The sequence below is a fragment of the Ptychodera flava genome, chromosome 14 (assembly GCF_041260155.1).
Source record: "Ptychodera flava strain L36383 chromosome 14, AS_Pfla_20210202, whole genome shotgun sequence".
NCBI classification, from domain to species: domain Eukaryota; kingdom Metazoa; phylum Hemichordata; class Enteropneusta; family Ptychoderidae; genus Ptychodera; species Ptychodera flava.
In genome coordinates this window covers 8140279-8162740 of record NC_091941.1, presented here as the reverse complement: position 1 = coordinate 8162740, position 22462 = coordinate 8140279, and the positions used below count along the sequence as shown (strand labels likewise).

The following is a 22462-nucleotide window of genomic DNA, read 5'->3' as shown; positions in this document are numbered from 1 at the left end:
CAATTCCTAAACTAAACACACAAACAATCATCATAAACAGTCATTGAAATGTCATCTTATTACTTAAATTACCTTGAAGAGAAATAGGTTCTCAGCAACAATTTTGTACAGCACTCAGATATCCCATTTTGCATTTGTGCTTTTGTATAAAGGATCATGGATATTTATTTCCCAATAGTGAACAGAAACGAAAAATGGAAAAGTACAGACACTATTAGTAAATTGGGTAGGGATTAGAAAATAATCATATTGCTAGTCCAGTACAGCTATACCAATTCACAATTGCTGAATTTATCATTTTGCCATAGAGCGCTATGTTGAACAGTTAGCCTGGCTATTGAAATAAATTCTACATTAAGTATATAAATTATAAAACTTTGTGGTAGTATAACACATACACGACAGAAAAGTAACATATTGGATAAACAATAGATGTTTCCAGTCTCTTTTAATTTTTGACTTGGATTTCACAGATCTGATACTTTCTGGGATTTGTGTAAATAAGATGTCTGATGCACAACTTAGATTTCACTAGACTGTCATTATGTAATGTCCTTGACCCTCCTAAAATGTATGTTGAAGAAATAGTTATAATGCTTTGGTTGAAGGAACAGTGTATAGTCCTTTGTACGTGAAATAAGGGAAAAGTGATGTACTGGGATGACAGCCATATTGGATATATAAATAAGAAATCTTATATGATAGATCCAAAAACATTGCCTACACACTGCTTGCACAAAATGTTAATTTGCTCACTACATTATTCAGACATCTTTTATCAGTGACCCCATTACCCCATTACCGTGTCCCCATAACCCACTTTTACAATGCAAGTTATGCACTGTTTCACCTCTTAGATTTCATTGTGACTTTTAGTTTATCAATCTAGATGATTCCTGAAATACAGTGAAAACATAACTATGTTGCTTTTTGTTGAAGGCTAAAAGGAGTCATTTTTAAATGAAATACATATCAGCGTTTTGGATTTATGCAAATGACGAATACTTCTACAGCAATTATGCATTCAAAAATATTGCTGCGACAAATTAGATAAATAAGTACATTACTTGAGTAAAATGTCACATTTTTCCCAATACATTATCTATAAATCTTTTATCAGTAAATACTTTGTACTCTTTGGCCATGTACATTTCAAAATACATGAGGAAGTCCAATGTCTTTTTGCCACTGTTCATGATATAAACACACAACAAAAGTTTGGTCAAAATTCATTCAACAAAAGGCTTTTGTTGTGCGCTACTTCCTGGCCATGGTTTATGTTGCAATAAACATTGTCATGATCAAAATTTAAATAGAGATGTTTTGGATGGTTCAGTATAGTGAAAATTGAAAACACTTGACAGGATTCATAACATGAATTTTTTACCAGTTTTCTCTACATAAAATCAAAATAACAGAGGTACGGATTGTAAAGTGTGACTCGTTTCTACTCATATCACAGGGGAAATTAGATTACAATTTTTAGATTGTTTATCTCCACAAGATGCTCTGTAAGTTTTTTCCAGTATTTTTACCTGTTAATTTCAATAAAGAATTTGTTAGAGACAATCCTTGTTTTACACAATCTCTGTCCTCTAATTTAATTCCATCTGTCCTGTGCTCACATGGAATACTACTCATTAATTTTCTATGTGAAGTTGTAAACCAGTGACATGTAATTGACTCAAGAACTGCATATTAACAAAGTGGTAATCACGAAAAAGAAATTTGCATTGCTTCCACATGTGGAGAAAAATTGATGTAGGACAGACAACAGAAAAATATTTGCTGCCACAGTGGCAGGGAAAACAATTTGCTGCCATATCCATTTCCTCCATCCCCACCTCGAAATCAAATTATTCTCCCCTAACTACATCCCATGAGATTTTTCAATACAGGTATCGTCTGCCGACAGTCTACCTATTACTTGTGCTTGTTCATTTTATTTGCAACAGACTTATGTAATGCTGTTTGTATTTGATGTCTTGTGTGTGCTTATGACACTATTTTTGGTTCGAAGCAAACAGTGTAGTCAAATATACATGCCTCATCATGCCCATGGTGTTCTACACCTCTGTCTGCTAGGCTTGTGCCAAAAGCAATTGTGTTGACCAACCAAGCAAATGGAAGCACAATTTAAATATGTTCTATTTGATCAAAGTCGTTTAGGTCACTTCAAAAATTAGTTGACCAAAAATTTGGGCACAGTCATCAATTAACCACAATCATCAATTAAATGTGATCATGACAGTTCATGGCCTCATGTTGCCGTAACTACAAGAAATAAACCTGTGTGCAAAATAAATCCTGTTGACAATTGCTCTCACAGTCCTTTTGAAGTGGAAACAGATATTTGAATAATAATAAAAGGAGAAATTTTGATAATATTATATGCCTGAGTTTTTGAACACCCGGTCACTGATTGACAGAAATCTAACTTGGAAAATGCCATATGTGAATTCTCTGCAAAAAGATGTCTTTTACTATACTATACTTAGTAACATACATATGCATAAATGGCGCTATCAAGTGTTGAAGTTAAGTAAACAGAGCATAATTTTCTGCTAGAAAATGGGAAGTATAACAATATTGATATATAGGTTTCATAAAAAATGAAAGAGCTATGGTTAGCCACCATTTTTATCATGTAGTTGTGTTTGCCCTTGCTTGACAAGACACTGAGAGTCGTTGATTCCAGTAAAATTTTCATCAGAAAACCACTGCGACTATGTTATTTTACGTTTAGGCATAATTTATAGAGGTGTAAATACTTATTATTCATGTGGTATATATTGAAATATCTGTGTTTTGATTAGCAGTGCATAAGTTGAAAAAGATAATCTACTTTACCAATGGATAAAAAAAAATATTACTGCCTTCCCTGAGGCTGTTGTAATCTAATGTAAATATGACCTTTATACACCAATTAACCACTTACAGATTGTGATAACATAAAAACACTACACTGTCAGTCTCAATAAATTAGAGAAATGTCCACATGGTGTATCTGGGGCTGAGTAAACCCAAAGGGTTTGTTCACTGAACTAAAATACAACATAGAGATAAATATCTGAGGTTTGAAATACATTAAGCTTCACAGTGAATAGCTTCTTTTTTAACTAATTTTTGTCAAGAGAAAAATTGTTATCTTGAGTAAGTATGAAACAGAGCTTCCTTCATTCAGTGCATGAAACCAATATATTTTTCATCTGTCTATTTGAAAGACAACTTCATTACCAGTGAATTTTTGCAGATGAACAGAAGAAATAGTAGTTTTATATAATATGCTTTCACAAAATTGCGTGGTGAATTAGTTGGAAAATAGTTGCATGATTGAGTTGATATGTGATGAGGCTAAATGATTCCCCACAAGAAGGTCATATTGTTTATGGTTATTGGCTGTTATGTGTTAAGAAAGATCAGTTGATAGTGAGATATATCATCTTCTCAAGTTGACACTTGCTTGCTATGCCAAGAATTATTCAATAACAGATGACAATGTCGAGTTTGTTATGACCCCTCCCCTTTCCAGTTTTGTTATCATGAAAAAGCTGCTATATTTGTGTCCTATTTACAGCAGATTTAGTACAATTTTGATAGGAAACCTTTGAATGAAATAAACAATGATCTGTTAAGGAGAGCAGTACATATTGGTAGATTAGTCTGTGTCGATTCAAGAATGAATTTGATACCAGGATAGCAGTCCAGTTAGAGGTCAGATACTATGTGTGTGGTATTGGGGTCAAGGTATGAAGGGAAAAATATTTTTGCATTTCCTCTTTAGTAAATTGTAAAGTAATCTCAAAACCAATGATTAAAAAATAAAAATACAAGTTAATTGATGCTTGTAGAATTGTACACATCACTGTTCTGAACAGATGGCCTATGGGTCAATTTGCAAAGCATCATGGTCTGTGATGCTGATAAGTTGATACATAGGTTGATACTGGGTCACGCAGTCATTGATAATATTCTGGAAAATAACAATTCAGTAGATGTGTGTCGGAACGTGCTATGATTAGACTGCAAGGACGTCAGCAGGATCAAAAAGCATGAACATGATACAGAATTTTCAATTGGTGAAAGTCGTAAAATTTCAAGCCAGATTTACCAGAAGTAAGACGAATGTAAAACTCCACAAGTTAAATGTGCAGAGCAGATATCCTTCTCTTCCAAAAGCTATCTGTCTGATTTATAATAAGCTTGTGTATGGTTCAAGGAAAAGATAAATATCATGCAAAATGTTAAACAGGTGAATAAAAATTAATCTTTTTATGGAAATTCCTTTAAAAGATATCTACATCAGATATTTATGGCAGCATCATAAGCACCACCATGAAATATGAAAAGACCACGAAACGTTCAATGAACTATTGACTGCTGACCCCACTCCTGTGTATCAAATACCAAAGATGGCTAGAATGACAGATGTTTAACAACCTTGGTATTGAATATTAATTCGGAAGATTGTAACAGACACAGGCTGTACCATCTCTGGGAGCCCTGCCTGTTGGCAAACAAATTTCTACATCTTAAAAACTATATTTATGTACCGGTATATGCACACGCAACAAAAAATAATAGAACTGAATTGTTTATTGCAAATGTTAATAAACAAACCAAACAAAGATTCAAAGGTCAATTTAAAGGGGCAGTGAACGATGTATGTGCCTCTGCTGTTTCCAAGCAACTTGATCAACTGTCCACAAATAGTCAGCGGTGAGAATTTTAGAACGGAAGCTTGGTTGTATAAAACCTTGTTTTAAAACCATACAGAAGAAGCAGAAGTGTAAGGTCCGTTTTGTGAAAAGTAAACAGCGTATTTATGAAAATAAAAATACCATTGCCAGCAATTTTGAAAGCACCTCTTAAAAATATGCTGTGCAATGTTAACAACAGAAAAACCAATGTCCAGAAAATGAACTATGGAATTGGGGCACTTATTCAGTTGGTTACGTACCATTAACCTCTTGGTATGTCAGGTGGTCATACTGGCTTCATTTGAATTATAAACAGAATGACAAGTCAAAGCTTGGTCAAGTTTGGTGAGTCACTGAAATAAGAACAGAACACTCCAGGTATTTCAGTCAACAACTCAATATACAAAATATTTGTATAATTCTTTACGAGACTTTAAGAAATTGTCCTTCGAGGAATGGGGAAACTTGTTCTGTGTTACCACCTTTTTCCCAGTTGAAACTGTAGCAATTAAAGGAGTACAAGCTGTAGTTGTAAAGATTGAAAAAAATAAAGACAAACTTTGTTTTGGCAGCTTCAAATATCATTAAAGCTTGTAGCCATAGTAACAAACCTACAACTGTGATCAGCATTGTAACTATAAAACTGATGTGTAGTATATTGCCAGTAAATATCATACTGTTAACAGGATTATACAGACATTTGTTGATGGTGGAATATTCAAATCATGAAACAAAATCAGAAGTATGCTTGTCAGTTTGGTGAACTGTGTTGTCAGAGAACAACATGCAGCTTATCTATTATCTAGTTATCTGTCTGTCTTGGTCCTGAAACATGTTTGCTGTTTTGAACTTCCTGCAAATTTTGTGTACAATTAGTTACCATGCGAGGTTATCAGCTTCCTAGGGATATGTTATTATTTAGATTTATCAAAGAGTATTAAATTTATGAATGTGTATCTTTGAAGATTTTCATTAATTTTTGTTCAAGATGTGTGCTTTTCAGAAACTTCACATGTTGCAGTATCCAAGGGTTCGTAGATCCTGTGAATGATCAAATTCAAATTATATTAATTTACGGTGAATTTTTTTATGTTTTGGTCAACTTTACAAGTTTACATGCTTGTGATTATACAGAGAGTGTTTTGAAACCCTATTTCGAGAAGTGCACTGCTTTGGTTTTTACCTAATTTTAATGCCAAAAGATCTGTATAATTTTTAGGGTGTTATTTTTTTATATTTTTTTAATCTGCACAACATGCAAAACATCAAAATGTAGGACGTGCAGTTTCTATCCAGAATGATCTTCATTTTTTGAGAGAGAACAGGTAAATAAGTGGTGAATAAGAAATTTAACCCATTTGTTGGGTATGTCTGTAGAGGGCGCTATCAGCATGTAAGGAATTTGGAATTCCCAAATGAATGAATGATAGAAGCATCTGCACATAAGCGACAAGGAATGAGAGTAGAAATGAACAGGGATAGATAATCAGATGTTTGTAGAGGGCGCTGTCTGCTTGTAAATCAAAATGCTTGGAATTCTGTAATTTATCTATGCTGAGACCTTTCAGACAACAAACTATGGTAAAGAACTTGTCATTAAATTTCTCCTAGATTGAACATCATTAACTTTTACTTATTTATCAAAAGATCAATGAACAAGTTCCCTCTAATTTTCCAACAATTATTGTCTTCAGTAATTCTTTTCAATCCTTTTAAATATAATGCTTCTTGTGTTAACTGTCATAAGACTTCAGTAGTACCGATAATACCGGTAGGTTTGAAGTTTTTGTTCCCTTACTCCTGAAACTGTTCAAAACAACTCAGAAGTCCTGCAAAATATTCCTTCCTGGAAATTTCCCAGAAAATTGAATCAGTCACCTATGGTTGTAATTGTAAATGTCAATTATTTGAAGAGAAATTATAACAATAATCGCCTCTTGAAAATTAAATTTTTGATCATACACACTCCTAGGAAAAACACTGGAAAAACTTTTGGAAAGTCCAGAAAATTTTCAGTGATTTGAGAAACAACTAGTATACCAGTAATGTAGTTGCAGATATGTATAGGATAAAGCCAGAGTACGAGGGCTCTTCTGGTATATAAAGTCCAACCCAACAATAAAATGTCGAGGCCGCAGGCCGAGACATTTTAGCGTAGGGTTGGACTTTATATACCAGAAGAGCCTGAGTACGAGGGTTTTATCCGACTTAAAAACTATTGCCCCTAACTGATATATTTTCGTTTTCAATGTGTTTACGTCAACTGTCCCCTTTGTCAATGTAACATGTTTAGGATATGAATTAAAACTTTTATTTGTGAAATAGCCTTCCAATGTAATGGAACATCCTATAAATGCCCTAGGGCACATTATATAAATGCCCCAGGGCACAGCATATTTTATGTTGCACCTGGTTTCCACTGTGTTACGAAATTTGAATATTAAAACGTACCAGATGTCTACAGAATATGACATGTTCACTTTTGATTGGACAGTACTTTACTACGGCGCTGTCATTCGTTTCTGGAATTTGGTGACCAAGGCTTTACGAGTAAATAAAACACCCTGAATTGAGCACTCTGATTGGTCAATCAACAATAGATAGTTTTTAAATAGAATACATAGAATTTATTTCAAATTTGGCTTGTGTCCTTCATGAATGCTTGTCACAGGAACAGGAACTCACACTATTAGTTGCCATAGTTGTGCTTCATAGATTCTGCTCTCAACATGTACTGCTTTAGGAACAATGTTGAATGGCTGATTTCAGTTAATTACTTAGGATTGGTAATACTGTTGAAAACAATAAACTCTCCCAGAGTTGTTGTTTTATTACAATGAAGACAGCCTCTGACAATTGAAATTTATAGTTCTTTTTCCACTTTTCCTACTCACAGTTGCACAAGGGCACAGTAAAAGTTTAAAAGTGAAATTTAGGCCATCACATCAGCTTATCATCATAAGTGGTTCAAGTTGTACACTAATGATCCACAAAATACAAACACTTTACTGCTCTACATCTGATTTGCCATATGACTGTCTCTTGGAATTTGAAACTGTTGAGTCAGTCTCAATTGTTTCAATGTCAAATACAGGCCAATATGCCTTTGTTAGATATCTTGTTTGATATTATAGAAATCAGGCGACGCGCTGACCATTAACGTTTATTTGTGGGCAAGGGCGAGAGGAAAGCCAAAAATTAACGGGCGAGGCTTGCCGAGCCCGTTAATTTGGCTTTCCTCGAGCCTGCGCCCATAAATAAACGTTAATGGTCAGAGCGGAGTCTGTTATTTCCATTATATTATCAGCAAACCCAAGAAAACTGTCAAAATTTCCGAAAAATTTCAGGAGCGAACGACAACTGGGCCCCAGAAACTGAGCAATACGCGACGCACTGTCACGCGCGCTGTAAAAAATTGGCAAATCCGGAGATGTTTTCAGAAAAAAGTATCTCAACTTGACCTACAAGTGCTCCATTTTATTTTGTGATTGATTATGATTTACGTTTGAGCTGTAAAGTTACGATACTTTGAGTGTTAATCTTATTATTCATATTCACGGGCATGTAAACAAACCATTACTGTGTATTTGTGGTCAGTCACGTGGTTCAGCTCGACCAATCAAAATGCGATGGGCAGGGCATGGTAATATAATGCCAATTAACAGGTTCCTTTGCGATCATACATACTGAATGCTCACAAATGTTCACTTTTTACCCTTTTCCTAACACAAGTGTGTCCACTCTTCCTTCATTGCAGGACATCATAGTGGGCCTGATCTTCTCAGCAATCATCGTAGCTGTGGTGGCGCCATACCTCCACATCATAGATGAATTCTTCTGTCGGCACGAGTATGGAGCAATAACAGCCCTGGTAGTCGGCATAACGATGTCTGTCTGCTACCCGACTCTTGACAGGTGGAGTGCTGCGCGAGGTGATGCAACTCTGATCCTTGGGGTGGCAACAGGTGCCATGGTAGGAATGTGGTTGAAAAACTATTACAATATCCTTCCTCTTGATCCAGTAGAACCACTACCCTATGATATCCCCATCCCTGATCTCAAGTGGTTTGTACTCATGGTTGTTAAGACTCTGATCGGACTTCCAGTTCTGCTTCTCACAAGACTTATCATGAAGCCTCTCACTTATGCAGTAGTGTGTTTCATTCTTGGTATTCCCCATTCTGAAGCAAAGGCCACAGAAAGAGTTGTTGTAGAACTGCCTAGAAAGTTCTTCACATACATGGCTGTTGTCCTAAATGCTTGCCTCACAGTACCTTCCTTGTATGTATATTTGGGTTTGGTATAGTCACCAACCGCTGACACAAAGTGAGCGGGCACATTCATCAAAATCTGAAATTGTTGATCATGTAATATAGGAAGTCATCTCCAAAAATTGACAATCTCAATATGGTTGACCATCTTCCGTACTCAGGACTTCAATTCTATGTTCCCAAAAAAGCAAAAATTACTCATACAAAGCAATCATAGAAATTACATTCTAATGTTTTTCAAATACAATATGTACAAATGAGACCCATGTTTGCATTCTTACGTACTGCTGGTTTTTATGATTGTTTCTTTGAACAAAAATTATGAAGACCATCTCAGTGACTTTCTTTTGTTCACGTATAGTTTGTTCTGTTGTTCTAGCTACTGCATCAGCAAGTTTTAACATGGAAAATTTACAAATAAAATTTTTCAAAAGATATGAATAACGTAACATACCTATTTCACCAAGTATGGATTTCTACAAATTTGCAGCTGGACAAATTTATGACTGAGAAAATTGCTTTCTTTTGAATTGTTTGATAATTTTTGTTTCATATGAAAATTTTATGTTCTTCTGCTGAATCAAATATGATAATGAGGTCACATGAAAACAATAACATGAGGATAATTTAAATAACAAGGCGCCTCATGATCTACCAAGGCAGTCACAGCATTCAAAAATGCCATTGCATGCAAATCTAAGGTAATTCCCCAACTTTTGGGAATGTTTCCTAATCAGTAATGTGTACTACAACAATGATAAACGACTAATACCTCGATACAGGGTAGTTACTGACGGAATAGAATCAGACAGGACAGAAAAAACTAATCCTGAAGATACACAAAAGAGATTTCATTGACTTTCACTGAAATAATATGTTGTTTTTATAGCCTTGCTGGAAATGAAGGGTCGAGAAAATCACAATAATCAGCAGACCTAAATATGAAGTTTTAGGCTGCTGATAGACAATAAAAAGTACCATACTGTTTGAAACAAAACAATCAACAAATACCACACATACTTTTATTGAACAAACAAATACTGCATAAAATTTTTATCATACAATGAAAAGCTGTATGTGGTTTCAGGTGTAGACCCTGCATTTCCACTTTTTATCAACTTTTATTATTCCTATCCTTTTTTCATTTCATTTGGAGTCATTTAAATTCAAGTAAAAATATCATTTCTGTATATTAATTATGAAACAGAAAATCAATCAGTGTTGATGAACCAATCCTACTTGAATTACATTAAATCAACACTGAAAGAGAAAAAATCTCAGGACAATTAATGTGAACAGTAAAAATATTTAAGGTTAGATTTCACAGTTTGACTAGCAAAGTGACTTTTTCTTCTAAAACTTGATTGTTAAGTGGTTCTATTTCCTTCCAAAAGATTCCAAAAGATTTGGATGCAAAAATTATGATTAAATGCAGGTGAAAGTTGATTGCTACTCGGTGTTAAAAATTAGTGTAATAATCATAATCTGAAATACATGAAAAGGTTCCAAATTTTTTATGGCATTCATTTTATAAGAAAGTCGTAAATGCTGGTGCCAAAAAACATGTTTTATTCCTGTATTCTAAATAGTACCATAGTTAGATTTTAAACCTGAATTCAGCCATATTTAAACAAAAGTTGTCCAGGAAATTTTTAATTTATAAGAAACAAAAACAAAGTAAAGGAACATGATTTTGCTCATAGACTTAGGAATCTGTCCTAGCAGAAAAGTTAAGCTTTTAGATTAAAATTTAGAAATGAAAGCTTTTAAAGAACAGTGAATTAATTGATCATGATGATGGTGACAAGTTATAGTCGTTCAAACCATGAGAACATAACACTCAACAGGAGGTCATGATGCACTGTTCATGTACATACTCCAGCCTTACCTGCCAATTCAGGTAAAACTGTAACTTGTACTATTGCCTATATTACAGCTAGTTACATGCATCTTGGGTTTGAAATAAAGTGCTTATGGTAGGTTTACTCCTGGAAAAGGTATGAGGATTTGAGGTTGCATTGATAAAACCCAGTTTCATGTAAAACAAGCTCACTCAATCTGCATTGGCATATAGAGTCCCAAAAATACTGCTTTTCATTCAGTTTTCCAATCATGTATCTCTGTAAATTTAACTGAAATATTAAGTTACATAGTAATTTGTACACACATAGTTAAAATTTGAATGGATGAGTTGAAGGATGAGTCCATTGTGTAGAGCTTTTGTCTTGAATCAAAGTGAAGAACATGAATTACAATCTGTTGACCTGTCCAACTATCTTTGATGATGTTACTAGATTTTATTATGTACTTGTTGTTACATAGATCTCATTCACAGCTTTTCACAATTGTTTTGGTATCTTGTAAAATAAAATTCAGACTGTGCCAGGTAACAGTAAATATTTATGCCCTGTTGAGTGTTTTATTTTAAAAGTGTAGATGCCCACACTTGAAAGGAAATGTCTGCATCTGTGGAGCATCACCTAAAATTTCAGTCACAAAGCAAATGTTAAAATTATGTTGCAAATGAATGGCAAGATTTCCTTTGAAAATAGCTACTACTACGGTCTTGGAAGTGATTCAACTTTGTCTCGGTGGTGAGGGGGTTGTAAATATCGCCCTCTACAGGCAAATGGAAATATGGAAACTCACTCTGGAAACAAACTCACTTCACTTTTTGGGGGGCGCCCTCTATTAACAGTAAAATAACAAACTTTTGTTTTTAAATGTATAAGGGCCGTTCATATCATAAGGCATGCCATTGTGTGAGCTTATTTTGCAGGACAAGAGAAAATAGCACAAGTTTGATTTGAAAATATACAATGTTTTCCAAACTGGGTAAAAAAATCACAAGAACTGTTGTTAGAGTGTGACTGTCTTTTGAAATTACAATTAGTGTTGTGATGAATTCTGGTGGTGGAAGTAGTGACATGGAATTTCAGACAAAAAAATACAGAAGACAGTATCTATGTAGGACAACAGAATAATGAAAATGGACAACAATTATTTTTGCAACAATTTTTTATAATGATTTGACTACCAGGAAATATGTAACTTTGATGATATCAGAACACTGACAATACTGCTGGCAGTAGGAAGATTAGCATCACAACTATAGCACCTTGAGAGAATATAATAGTGCAATACGTTTACAGAATTTGAAGAAAGATGTCAAAGATCAATTCAAATAACAGAAATTAACATAAAGGCCTTCCGAGAATACGTAATAGTGTGATACATTACAGAATCTGAAGACAAAGATCAAACTACTCAATGACATTGGCTGAGCAGACTTTCTGTACACCGCCTGGGTACCTCGATACTTTTACCAAATGCCATGTAGAATTCAGACACCCATGATGAAGTTGGCAAAAGACACACACAAAGTACAAAATGAGCAACAACCATGGAATGCAGATAATTCTAGACGGCTACACACATACTTTCATGCACAAAGCCTAGCAAGTGTTATTCAAATGGTATCCCCTCAGCCAATACTTCAACCCTATAATGAAATATTTCTTCTTTTGACTTATCTTGGAAAAAATAGGGTGTTTGCAATGTTATATGTTGTTGCTATTTATATGTTATATGTGTATAGATGCGCTTATGCACATCCATATACACTTCAAAGTGTATTCTTTTTCATAATATTGTGCAAACATTGACATTTTAAACTACACAAGGACGCATTGGTTGTCTCGAAACCAACTGAGTATCTTGAGAGAAATTCAAAGGAATAACGCTAATTGAAAAGTCAATATCTACAATAATTAGGTGTGAAAAACTATGAATTGAGGGCTTCAGCTTGACAAGCTTGAAAATGGTCACATTAATAGTTATATTTTGTAGGATATTACATAAAACAACAAACTTGAGTCCTAAGATTTAAGACAATTGAATCCAATTACCTTTTCAAGATGCATAGCACGGTAGTACATTGTTCGCATATAAAAGAAATGAAGAAACGGAAACTAGAATTATTTCCAGCTATGTCATGTCATAGCGGACCGGGACCGACCATAGCCGAACCAGCACACCCTACGTGTGTAGTCCGGGTGTGTGTAACATAATGAGCTAAATGTTAAAAACGTTACCTGACATATTATTCCGCAGTTCCACTGTGTGTGCCTATTTACACTGTGGTAAAAATTGCCGGTATATATGCACGACCTATGAGTAATCGGGATCGGATCTACTTTCCATAATAAATCAATATATTCCGAGCTCTAGCTTCTATGTATTGTACAAGTTTCTGTTTAGCGACGTGTTTGTCTTTACGGAGCGCTCCCAGTTAATCCTGTGAACGGAGTAGACAGAAGTGCGCAGTGAACGGTAAATATCGGACTATTTGTTTGAAAGTGAACCCGGAAGTAAACGTCATTGGCCATTTCGCCGAGCGAATCCCGGCAACCCCGAAGTTGTCTCGTTCTCGAGTGGCGTGAAAGCTGGGCGATGGAGAAGCCACTCGATTTTGTTACCAGTGCCGAAACCGTAGCCAAATTCCAACGGCTTTTTGGGGTTGAGGTAGTTCCTTGGAACCCAAAGGATGGTGTGAAGGACTCCGCTATATCCAAAAAGATCGGAAACGACGTCTCTAAAGATGGCTACCGACTCCGGAGCAGGCACATTGTGCTGGCAAACGGCGATCATGGTGAGCCAGATTCTAATGGCCTCAGCGATGAGCCGGTCAAGCCCCTGCCGGGCAAACAACCCGTTCAAGTCAAAGTGAATTCAAGATTCTGGTACCATCTCTTTAATTTTGGGGCCGCGCTTGGAGATGAAATTTTCTTCATTGTCTTTTTGCCATTCTGTTTCTGGAATATATCGATGCACGTTGCGGATAGGGTTGTTATCATGTGGGTTGTGGTGACTTTCCTCGGACAGGGTAGCAAGGACATTTTTAAGCTGCCCCGGCCGAGCTGTCCGCCCGTCGTGAGGCTCGATACGGTGAATGTCTACATGAAGGAGTACGGTATGCCGTCTACCCATGCCATGACCGTTTGTGTATACCATTTACATTGCTAATATGCACAATGAACAGATATCAGGTAAGTGAAACCATCCACACACTTCTATCACTCCCTGCAGGCTTCTCAAACCTGAAACACACCATTAATATCAGTCAACGAATCACTTTCTAAAACGAGCGTTTGTCCTGATTTTGAATACAATTTAGAAGACTGTCTTTCCTCGGGTGAAGATAGCTTTCACGAGGCGAGACAATGGTCAGTGTTTTATTGTCTTTTGTGCTGTATGAAATTTCAATCGAATTAATCAATCGTGTAAATCAGATTACGGGTGTTGGAATTTGAACCTGGCTATTTGTACTTCCATATTCACACCAAACATACCAAAAAACCTGTATCAATCACTTTTTATGGCAGGGCTTGCAGTGAATGTAGTTTAATCACTTGATATTACCAGTATTTTTTTTGAGAGGGGGTGGGAGGGGGGGGGTCAACTTGTGCAGTTCTGATGATTGATCACAAAGAGCATGATGGTTGTTTATCATCATTATTAATATGCTACAACACTAGAAACTATATTTGACTGCTCTTGAGAACAGTCAGGAAGTAACATATCTATTAATAAATGTGAGTTTTTCAGATATAATCACAGACTGCTGTACTTTGTGTGTAATGCCGCGCTTGGATTTGAAAGGTTATGTTGGGGATGTTTTGCTTGGTCTGAAAGGCATTTTTATAACATAATTTGTGAAAAGCATACGAAAGATGAGATGTGTAGATGTTTATTTCGGAGACCTACAACTTAAAGAGGGGTTGGCTGACTGGCCTTGCAGAGACATTCCGAAGTTGTATGTGCTAACAGCCTTCTTAGGCAATGTGTACATTTTAACACACTAAGATTCTCAATCAACAGAGAACACCTCTAGAATGAATGAAGTTTAGACTGTCCTCCAACAACACCGTCCCTCAAATCACCACTTGACATTGCAATGTCACAAGGTTTAGCCTGCTCATTAGTCCATGGTACTAAAGATTTCATGAAGGGAGTAAATTGTGACTTTCAACCAGTTATTAGTTTGCTCAAGTAGTTTTTATGACTTCAGTACAATGTACTGTTGACATTCGATTAGCTGGCATACGTATCACACAACCTTCAACGTCCACTTGTATTACTGGAGTAAACAAACCTCTACCTAGTGGCAAGAAATGCCTACTCAATAAACAGCATTTAGACCATCCCCAGAAGTCTATTCACATTTACATATAGGAATAAGATAATACAGGATGAAAACTACTTTTACAGTCTCATTGCTGCACACTTTTGATTTTTCCCTCATCCATGGTCATATTTCTACATCACCATAGGTACTCATTGCTCTCGAGTTGTTGAGAAGTTCCATGCTTTGGGTGGAAAGGCACAATGACCTTGCAACAACTTTCATTCACCATCATTTACATACAATGAGGGTTCAGTGTGAAAGGGGGTACTCTTAGGAAAGCCATTTTAAAAGAAACTATTGGCTCCCGTTTCTTCTGGAAAGCTAGAGAAGTTCCAGTCAATATACTTCAGCAAGAGTTTCTGCCCAACAAAATCATAAATTTATTTACAAGTGTTTGTCCAACTATTGTATCTGTTAGTGTTTCGTGGCCTTGGACAGACGTGATATGTCAGTTCTAATGCAAACATGCACTTTTCAGCTGAAATGTTCAAGAATTGCTACGACATCAGTGAATATGCATGAAAAAACACACAAGAGTCTACCAGTTCAGAAGGGCATATACGTTTCCTAAAAAAATGTAAACCAGTATAGGCTAGATGCTACACGGCAGACATATGTTTTGTACAAGTCAGAAGCAAAAGGTGGTTTGAAGACGACCTTGAAAGACCACTCAGCACTACTTAAGTCAGTCATACTTAAGCATTATATGTAATGTCTGGAACAGTGTCTCAATGTACCACTGGTTGAATGAAAATAAATTGCTTGTACTTAGTTACATCATATGCTACATTCCTCCTTGTGGATTAGCCACAGGCTGTCAGGGGTTAAAGGGTTGCAATGAACAATAGCGAACCAAGAAAGTCTTATATATCCTTCATTCACAGAAGACAATGTAATATCCAATTATTTCATAAATATGACTGAAAGACCAAGTGTGAGGGAAGTGGTGGAGTTCAGAAAACTACATCAACATACTGATAACAATAAGCAGCACCCATTTGTCTGTACTGACAAAGAATTTCCTCCAGTTAGCGAGACTTTCATATTAATGAGTAGGTCATCCTTTAAATCACTGCATAAAACAATCACAGAAATTGCTTTTACATGTAATTCTTTAAATATGACTCACGGACAGTTCGCCAACGCTGATTCAGATTGAGATTAGGGTCATGGAAACAGAAACATGTGAATGAGGCTGTACTTTTATACAACAAGGAACCTTTGGTCAAAATTATGATTTATGTACATTTGGTCATGATGTTAGTTATTTTTAGCGCTATATGTGTATTGTGAAAGTCATAATACTGATAGTCTTAAGCCTTTTTTTACTTGGCCTGTTACCTGCCATCTTGCCAAGTCACTGAAAATTGATACAGAGCCAAAACCTGTTTTCACCTACTTTGTATGTCTCATATACAAGAATGTTATGTTCTTGTGCTCAGCTCGGCAGTTTGAAACCCCTAAAATCTGCCTAAATGTGGTGATTCACTGGATTTGGCTGGCTCTTGTATCACTGATTTTCACTGACTTGACACCTCCTCCCCTGAAATCATACTCAATTGCGGTTACCACTGACTTGGCAGAAAAGCGGTTAAGCTCCATGAAACTGACCAAAACAGTGTTGGTTTTGCACTGTAGTCTTTGGGGACCATCTTGTGACAAAAAGTGATTTCACAGAGCAAAGTTTGTTAGCATAACATCAAGCTATAGTAGAATCAATGGACATGAAAGTGCCATACAGTAATTTCCACAATGTAATATGTATGCATTTGTACCGCTATAGGAGAGCACCAATCAATAATGTCACCATCTGTCACAGTATGTGAAATTGTAGTCAATGGCCCAAATGGTTTTCCTTTTGCTAATCAGTTGTCTGTCTCCTTTGTCCCTTTTCATGTGTTTTTCAGTATCCATTTTGGCTTGGCCTCACCATAGCAGTTGCATGGTGTATACTGGTGTGTTTGAGTAGAATCTATCTAGGAATGCACAGTTTGTTGGTAAGTATGAATTGAGATACCCTTTGAACTGCACGTTTGTGAGGTACAATAGTTCACATAAAGAGTATGGTGATGCCCAGCCGTCATAGAGCATTATGTTAGGTGAAAAAAAAAAACGAAAAGTTTTTGCTTCCAGTCATTTTTTCTGCCAAGAGAAAGCATTTCCAGAGTAGCAATTCGTCCAGACAAGGTTTCGTTTCATCAGCATGACTGCAATAAAATACTTTATTTAAGAGTGGTCATATTTTATGATCATGGTATTTAAATTTTAAAAAACAAACCAGGGCCATATATTTAAATGTGGTAGTTGCTTTGGGAAATAAAGTTTTCAGACACTGTTGCATGGTTTTAATTAAGTTTTCAGACACTGTTGCACGGTTTTGAAACCATTTCTCATCTTTAAGCTAATGCAATTTTTGGCATTTGAATAAAGATCATCAAATATCACATGTCTATATATATTTATCGGGTCAATGTTTTCTATCATACTGACAATTGAAGTGGCTATACTGTATATACACTGAGTCTGGTATTCATATCTATCACATTGTTTAATCTTTAGACAACTTGGTGATCAATTCTGCTTCATGCTTCCGAACAACATCAGATCTAGAGACCCACATTCTCTTTCCACTGTTCATAACTTAAATTGAGCCAATAAGCAAGGTACAGGGGAAAACGTGTGCTTTGCAATGTTTCTACATACAATATTGAACCTTCACCCGCTTTCTCAAGGTCCATTTTCCATCTAAAAAGTTTTCAAATCAGCCAAATGACTATGAAATCACATTTAGAAGGTAACCAATTCAAGATTTCACAGAGCTTCCATTTTAAATTGATGATTCAGATTTGCAAAGCAATGAAGTGTGTATTTTGATATTTGCATGTCTATAGACACATATCTCTGTTATTGACTTACCATCTAGGCTAAGTGCAATTGCAAATTTGTTCTATCCAAGGTCATATATCAAACAGGAAAAGGTCTGCAAACACAAATATTTGTCATTCTACATTGTGATCAAGTATGTGTGACTGAAGTACATCCAAATGTTGGATGTGTTATTGTTGGGTTCACTTTTGCATGAAAAGAACCATTTGTATCTCATACAAAAATATCCACCCTGATTTTCCGTTTACAGACCAGTTGAACACAGAAAAAGGAAAGTAAAGGAAACTTTACCTGTCATGTTAACTCAGAGAATATACCCTACTGTACATTCTACCTCATGAAAGTTTGTTAACCCATGCCTAGTCTAAAGGACTCACTGAAGGTTACTGGTAGCACAGTTTTACAGGGACCATTATGTGTAAGGCCAAACAAAATAAAATTGTGCTGTTCCGATAACCCGACCTACCCTATTTTTTTACCTGCCGACCCTAAACTTTTTAGAGCTACGTAAACAGGGAAGTTGAAAATAGAAGGAAAAAACCCGTATAATCATGCATTCGTTACCTCGCGTTTGATTTTTGCTTGAACGAGGATGTCTTTTATGTTTTCATTCCTTTTATATGTATGATATGTTTTTCTGGAAATGTTGTGGCCAGTGTTTGAAACCCTGAACCCCTGAAAAATGCATATATAAAAATAAAAATATTTGGGGAAAAAAATCCCTGCCTACCTACCTACCTTATTTTTGAAAACCATGTTATCGGAACAGCACAATTTATTTTTTTTTGGCCTAATAGGTGTTACCAATCCAGTAGAGGGCCCCCCTCTACTGTTCATGTTGCTCTATCATATTCCATATACCCTTACTGTGGTGGAACATCAATACACACCGAGTTGTCAGCAGCAATAGGAGAAATTTGCAATGATTCCCATTCAAGTCTGAACTACTCTGTGTAGCTCTGTTGGTTTTACCTCCTCTTCTGTGTATGGTTCTTGCAGTGTCAGAAGAAGGCAACAGAGCATAATTAAAAATTTTATGTGCCTTTGCATTTCAAAAATATTCCACTGATTTTATTTGTTAATGATACCTTGTTATATTTTGTTTCCAGAGATTGAAATATAGATTTCACAAGTGAATCTCAAGGAACAATGAAATAAATTCATCTGAAAAATATTCAGTACATGTGTATATCTTCTGTTGTAGATTAAGATTTCCAAAGGTTTACCAAATATCCAAATTCTGCAGTAAGCTCATTTCCAAGTTAATGAAAACAAAGATTGGCAGACTTATCCCACTTAGATTAGCTACCATTGATAAAGTGTACAAGTGTACTACCTAGAAAGCAACATACAGTGTATCGGCAAAGTTGCCAGGTGGTCAAGCAACTACTCATCTCAGTCATAGAACACGGCTGATTGAAACCAGGGACCCTGTAGCATAGTGTGCATTCTTTCAGGAATGCCTTGTGAGTGAGTGATGGAAGAGAGACACTAATTATGCTGATTTATTCCACAGGATATCATCGTTGGATTGATATTTGCAACTCTGATCATGCTGGTCTGTATACCATACTTGGATGTCATTCACGCTTTCCTCACTATTGGAGATGGAGCTCCTTGGCGGGCAGTTTGTGTCGGAGTTACCATAGCGCTTTGCTATCCAGCACTCACCGAATGGAACTCGTCCCGTGAACTTGCCACCATTGTTGTGGGTGCAGGGACTGGTATTTTCGTCGGGCAGTGGCTGAGGGTGCAACACCAGATCCAGCTCTTTGAGGTTGAGGTACTTGAACCCCGCGAGATTCACATACCCAATTCAGAGTGGCTCATCAACATGTCTCTGAAAACCACCCTAGGTCTCAGCATGCTGCTCCTGTGCAGGACTTTGTCCAAAGTTTCTATTTCTGCAGTTGTCAGTGTTGTTTTGAAGGTACCATTTTCACAGGCCAAGTCAACAGATATGCTATGTGTTGAGCTCCCAAGGAAGTTCATCACCTATTTTGTAGTGGGACTCCTGGCTGCAGTTTTTTGCCCCCTGACCTTTTGCTACTTCAACCTTTGAACCATGCTGTAGTTGCTGCTGAGGATTAGAAGAGTGCAATTTATGCAGGACGTTCATCCCTTTGCTTTTTTTCAATTTTTGAATTTTTTCTGAGATTTACAGCGAATGCCAAAACGACAGTCCAGATCTTAGAATAATAGGGGTGTACAGGTTTTATTAGTATTGATTATAAACCTACATGGTCAATTTTATCAGTGGTGAAGTTGCATTACAAATTCTAAACTGGAAAGAACAGTTTTTCCTTTGAATAATACATGATTGTCATAAGTAGGGAGTTGTTTGTTTCTTACATTTGCCTTGTCTGACACATTGTTAATACAATACTCCTATACTCCCATGATATTGATCAGATCTTTAAAACTTGAGTGACCTGCAGACTTGAGTACCAAACTACAATGATAGTCTGCGGAAAATTGAGACAAACCTCTCACTTAGAATATTGATTTTAACTTCCACACAGTAAAACAAAAAGATGAAGGTCAGGTGACTGGGAAAGGGGGAGCTGGGTCATTTTGTATTTTGTGTGTTTCTTTAGAATATGTAGGTAGATGTTGTAGGTCCATGCTACTGTCTACAGCATTGATAAAGTAGCATTAGCTATGTGATAGATGAATGTTGCTGTTTTATTGCTGCTAGTACTAGTTGACTTGTTATTCTGTGCGTGTCACAAAGGTCATAGCAAAGCGTACGTGAATGTATAAAATGTTGTTCAGTTGATTGGTTACATGTGAACAACTCATTGATGGTTTTCACACTGCAGATGGTGCAAGCGTATTTGTACAACTCTGTTAAAGGTTTGGAGCAATTGCTGTGTACATGTAAGTGATTTTTGTTACGGTACAGTTGTTATTCTTCACAAAAATACTTCACATGGACATTGGTAGTTATAATTCTTAATCTGTGAAAAAAAAAATTCATGTTGTATATCAATTTTATTGGAAATTTAGGGATCATTTATATAAATTGATGAAAACTACTGCATGACTGGCAGCTTTGCAAAAAGGGGAAGGAAAAAATGAATTTCAACTGTGTTGTTTTGTATGCATGGCACACTTTCAAAGTTTAAAGAATTGTTGCAGGATCAATGCAAACATGTTTTTCAAATAGCACTCCATAGCTTTCTTGCCATTTCCAAAATGTCAGTACCTATATCTTATGATGAAAATTTCTCATTTTCTCACCAGCTTGTCAGAAATTTAGGCAGAGTAATACCAAAGTTCTTAATTAATAGCTCCAATAGCTGTATTTTTTTTTGCATTTTACCAACAAAAAAAACCCCATCCTATCTTTGGGGAGATTTTTTGGATTGTCTTTGAAGATCTCAGTATTCCAATCATTAGTGATGGATTTAGTTGATTAAAATTAGATGCTTACACGTATATAAATGCAGCAGCCGTATTTGAGTTGAACTTGAAATTATTTAGCTCTCGAGAAACATTGTGGTCACTCTTTTGCAAGCATTTTTACTTAAGTTGCATTTGATTTCAAACCATCTTACGGAAAAATGCAAAAAATATAGCTGTAAATGGGGCTTTAAACTCATTCAAGATTTCACAGTGAAATATAAGGATATTTTCATGTATTGCACTGAAAACTTGGCCACATTGCTGTTACCTGCTCTCCCTTTTGCCAAACTACTTAGTCAGGTTTTACCCACTATGGGTTCAGGGAGATGATGTCATACTGTAATAGCCAATGAGAATTCCAGTTGAAATACGTATCTTGCATTTGAATGATTGCTTCAACAACTTACAACAAATCTCAAGGTCTGAGGTCATTTGGTCATACTTGTTGCATGGTACTCAGTCAATTATTTTCTATTAATCAATAATGGGTGTTAATTTGTCCGTAAATGAAATTGCAAAATCTTTCCTCCTTTGGCAATCTGTGTACAGTGAACACTTGTGAACAATGCTAAATTCGTTCAATGGCGCGGCAGGAGTGAGCTGTTTCACCATGTGGCAGCCCAAGAGCCAGCAACAAACTTTCAAAAACAAAAAGCCAGGAGTCAATTGAGTGTTCTTTAACTCACAGTAATTCTGAACTCTTTCAATAAATTTGGAATACTGTGGAAATTTTTTTGAGTCAACCAATATATGTATGTAACATTTTCATGAATCACACTGGCACATCAGTATGGTTCAGAAGGTTCATTGGTGGTCAGACAGTCTACTTTGGTAGTCTTGCAAACAACTTGTATCACTATTATATTCCATTTGGATTCACTGTACCATTAAGACACGGTCCCTCCACAGAGGGACTGTGATTAAGACAAGCCATGGAAATGGAATCTCAGACTTCAGACCATCTGACCAGCTCACCTCTGACAAAGGACGCCTATAAAAAGCACTGAGAG

At 36.1% G+C, this 22462-nt stretch overlaps 1 protein-coding gene and 1 pseudogene across 1 annotated transcript in view; both read left to right on the top strand.

Annotated features, from left to right (window-relative positions):
• LOC139149186 (sphingosine-1-phosphate phosphatase 2-like) overlaps window positions 1–11372 on the top strand; it is a 29300-nt gene extending 17928 nt beyond the window's left edge. The window contains exon 3 of the mRNA XM_070720757.1: window positions 8458–11372. Within this exon, the coding sequence (XP_070576858.1) occupies window positions 8458–9006 (549 nt within the window). The 3' untranslated portion in view covers window positions 9007–11372. The remainder of the gene's footprint in view (window positions 1–8457) is intronic.
• A 1943-nt stretch (window positions 11373–13315) lies between these two features.
• On the top strand, window positions 13316–21003 carry LOC139149187 (sphingosine-1-phosphate phosphatase 2-like; annotated as a pseudogene).
• The last annotated feature ends 1459 nt before the right edge of the window (window positions 21004–22462 follow it).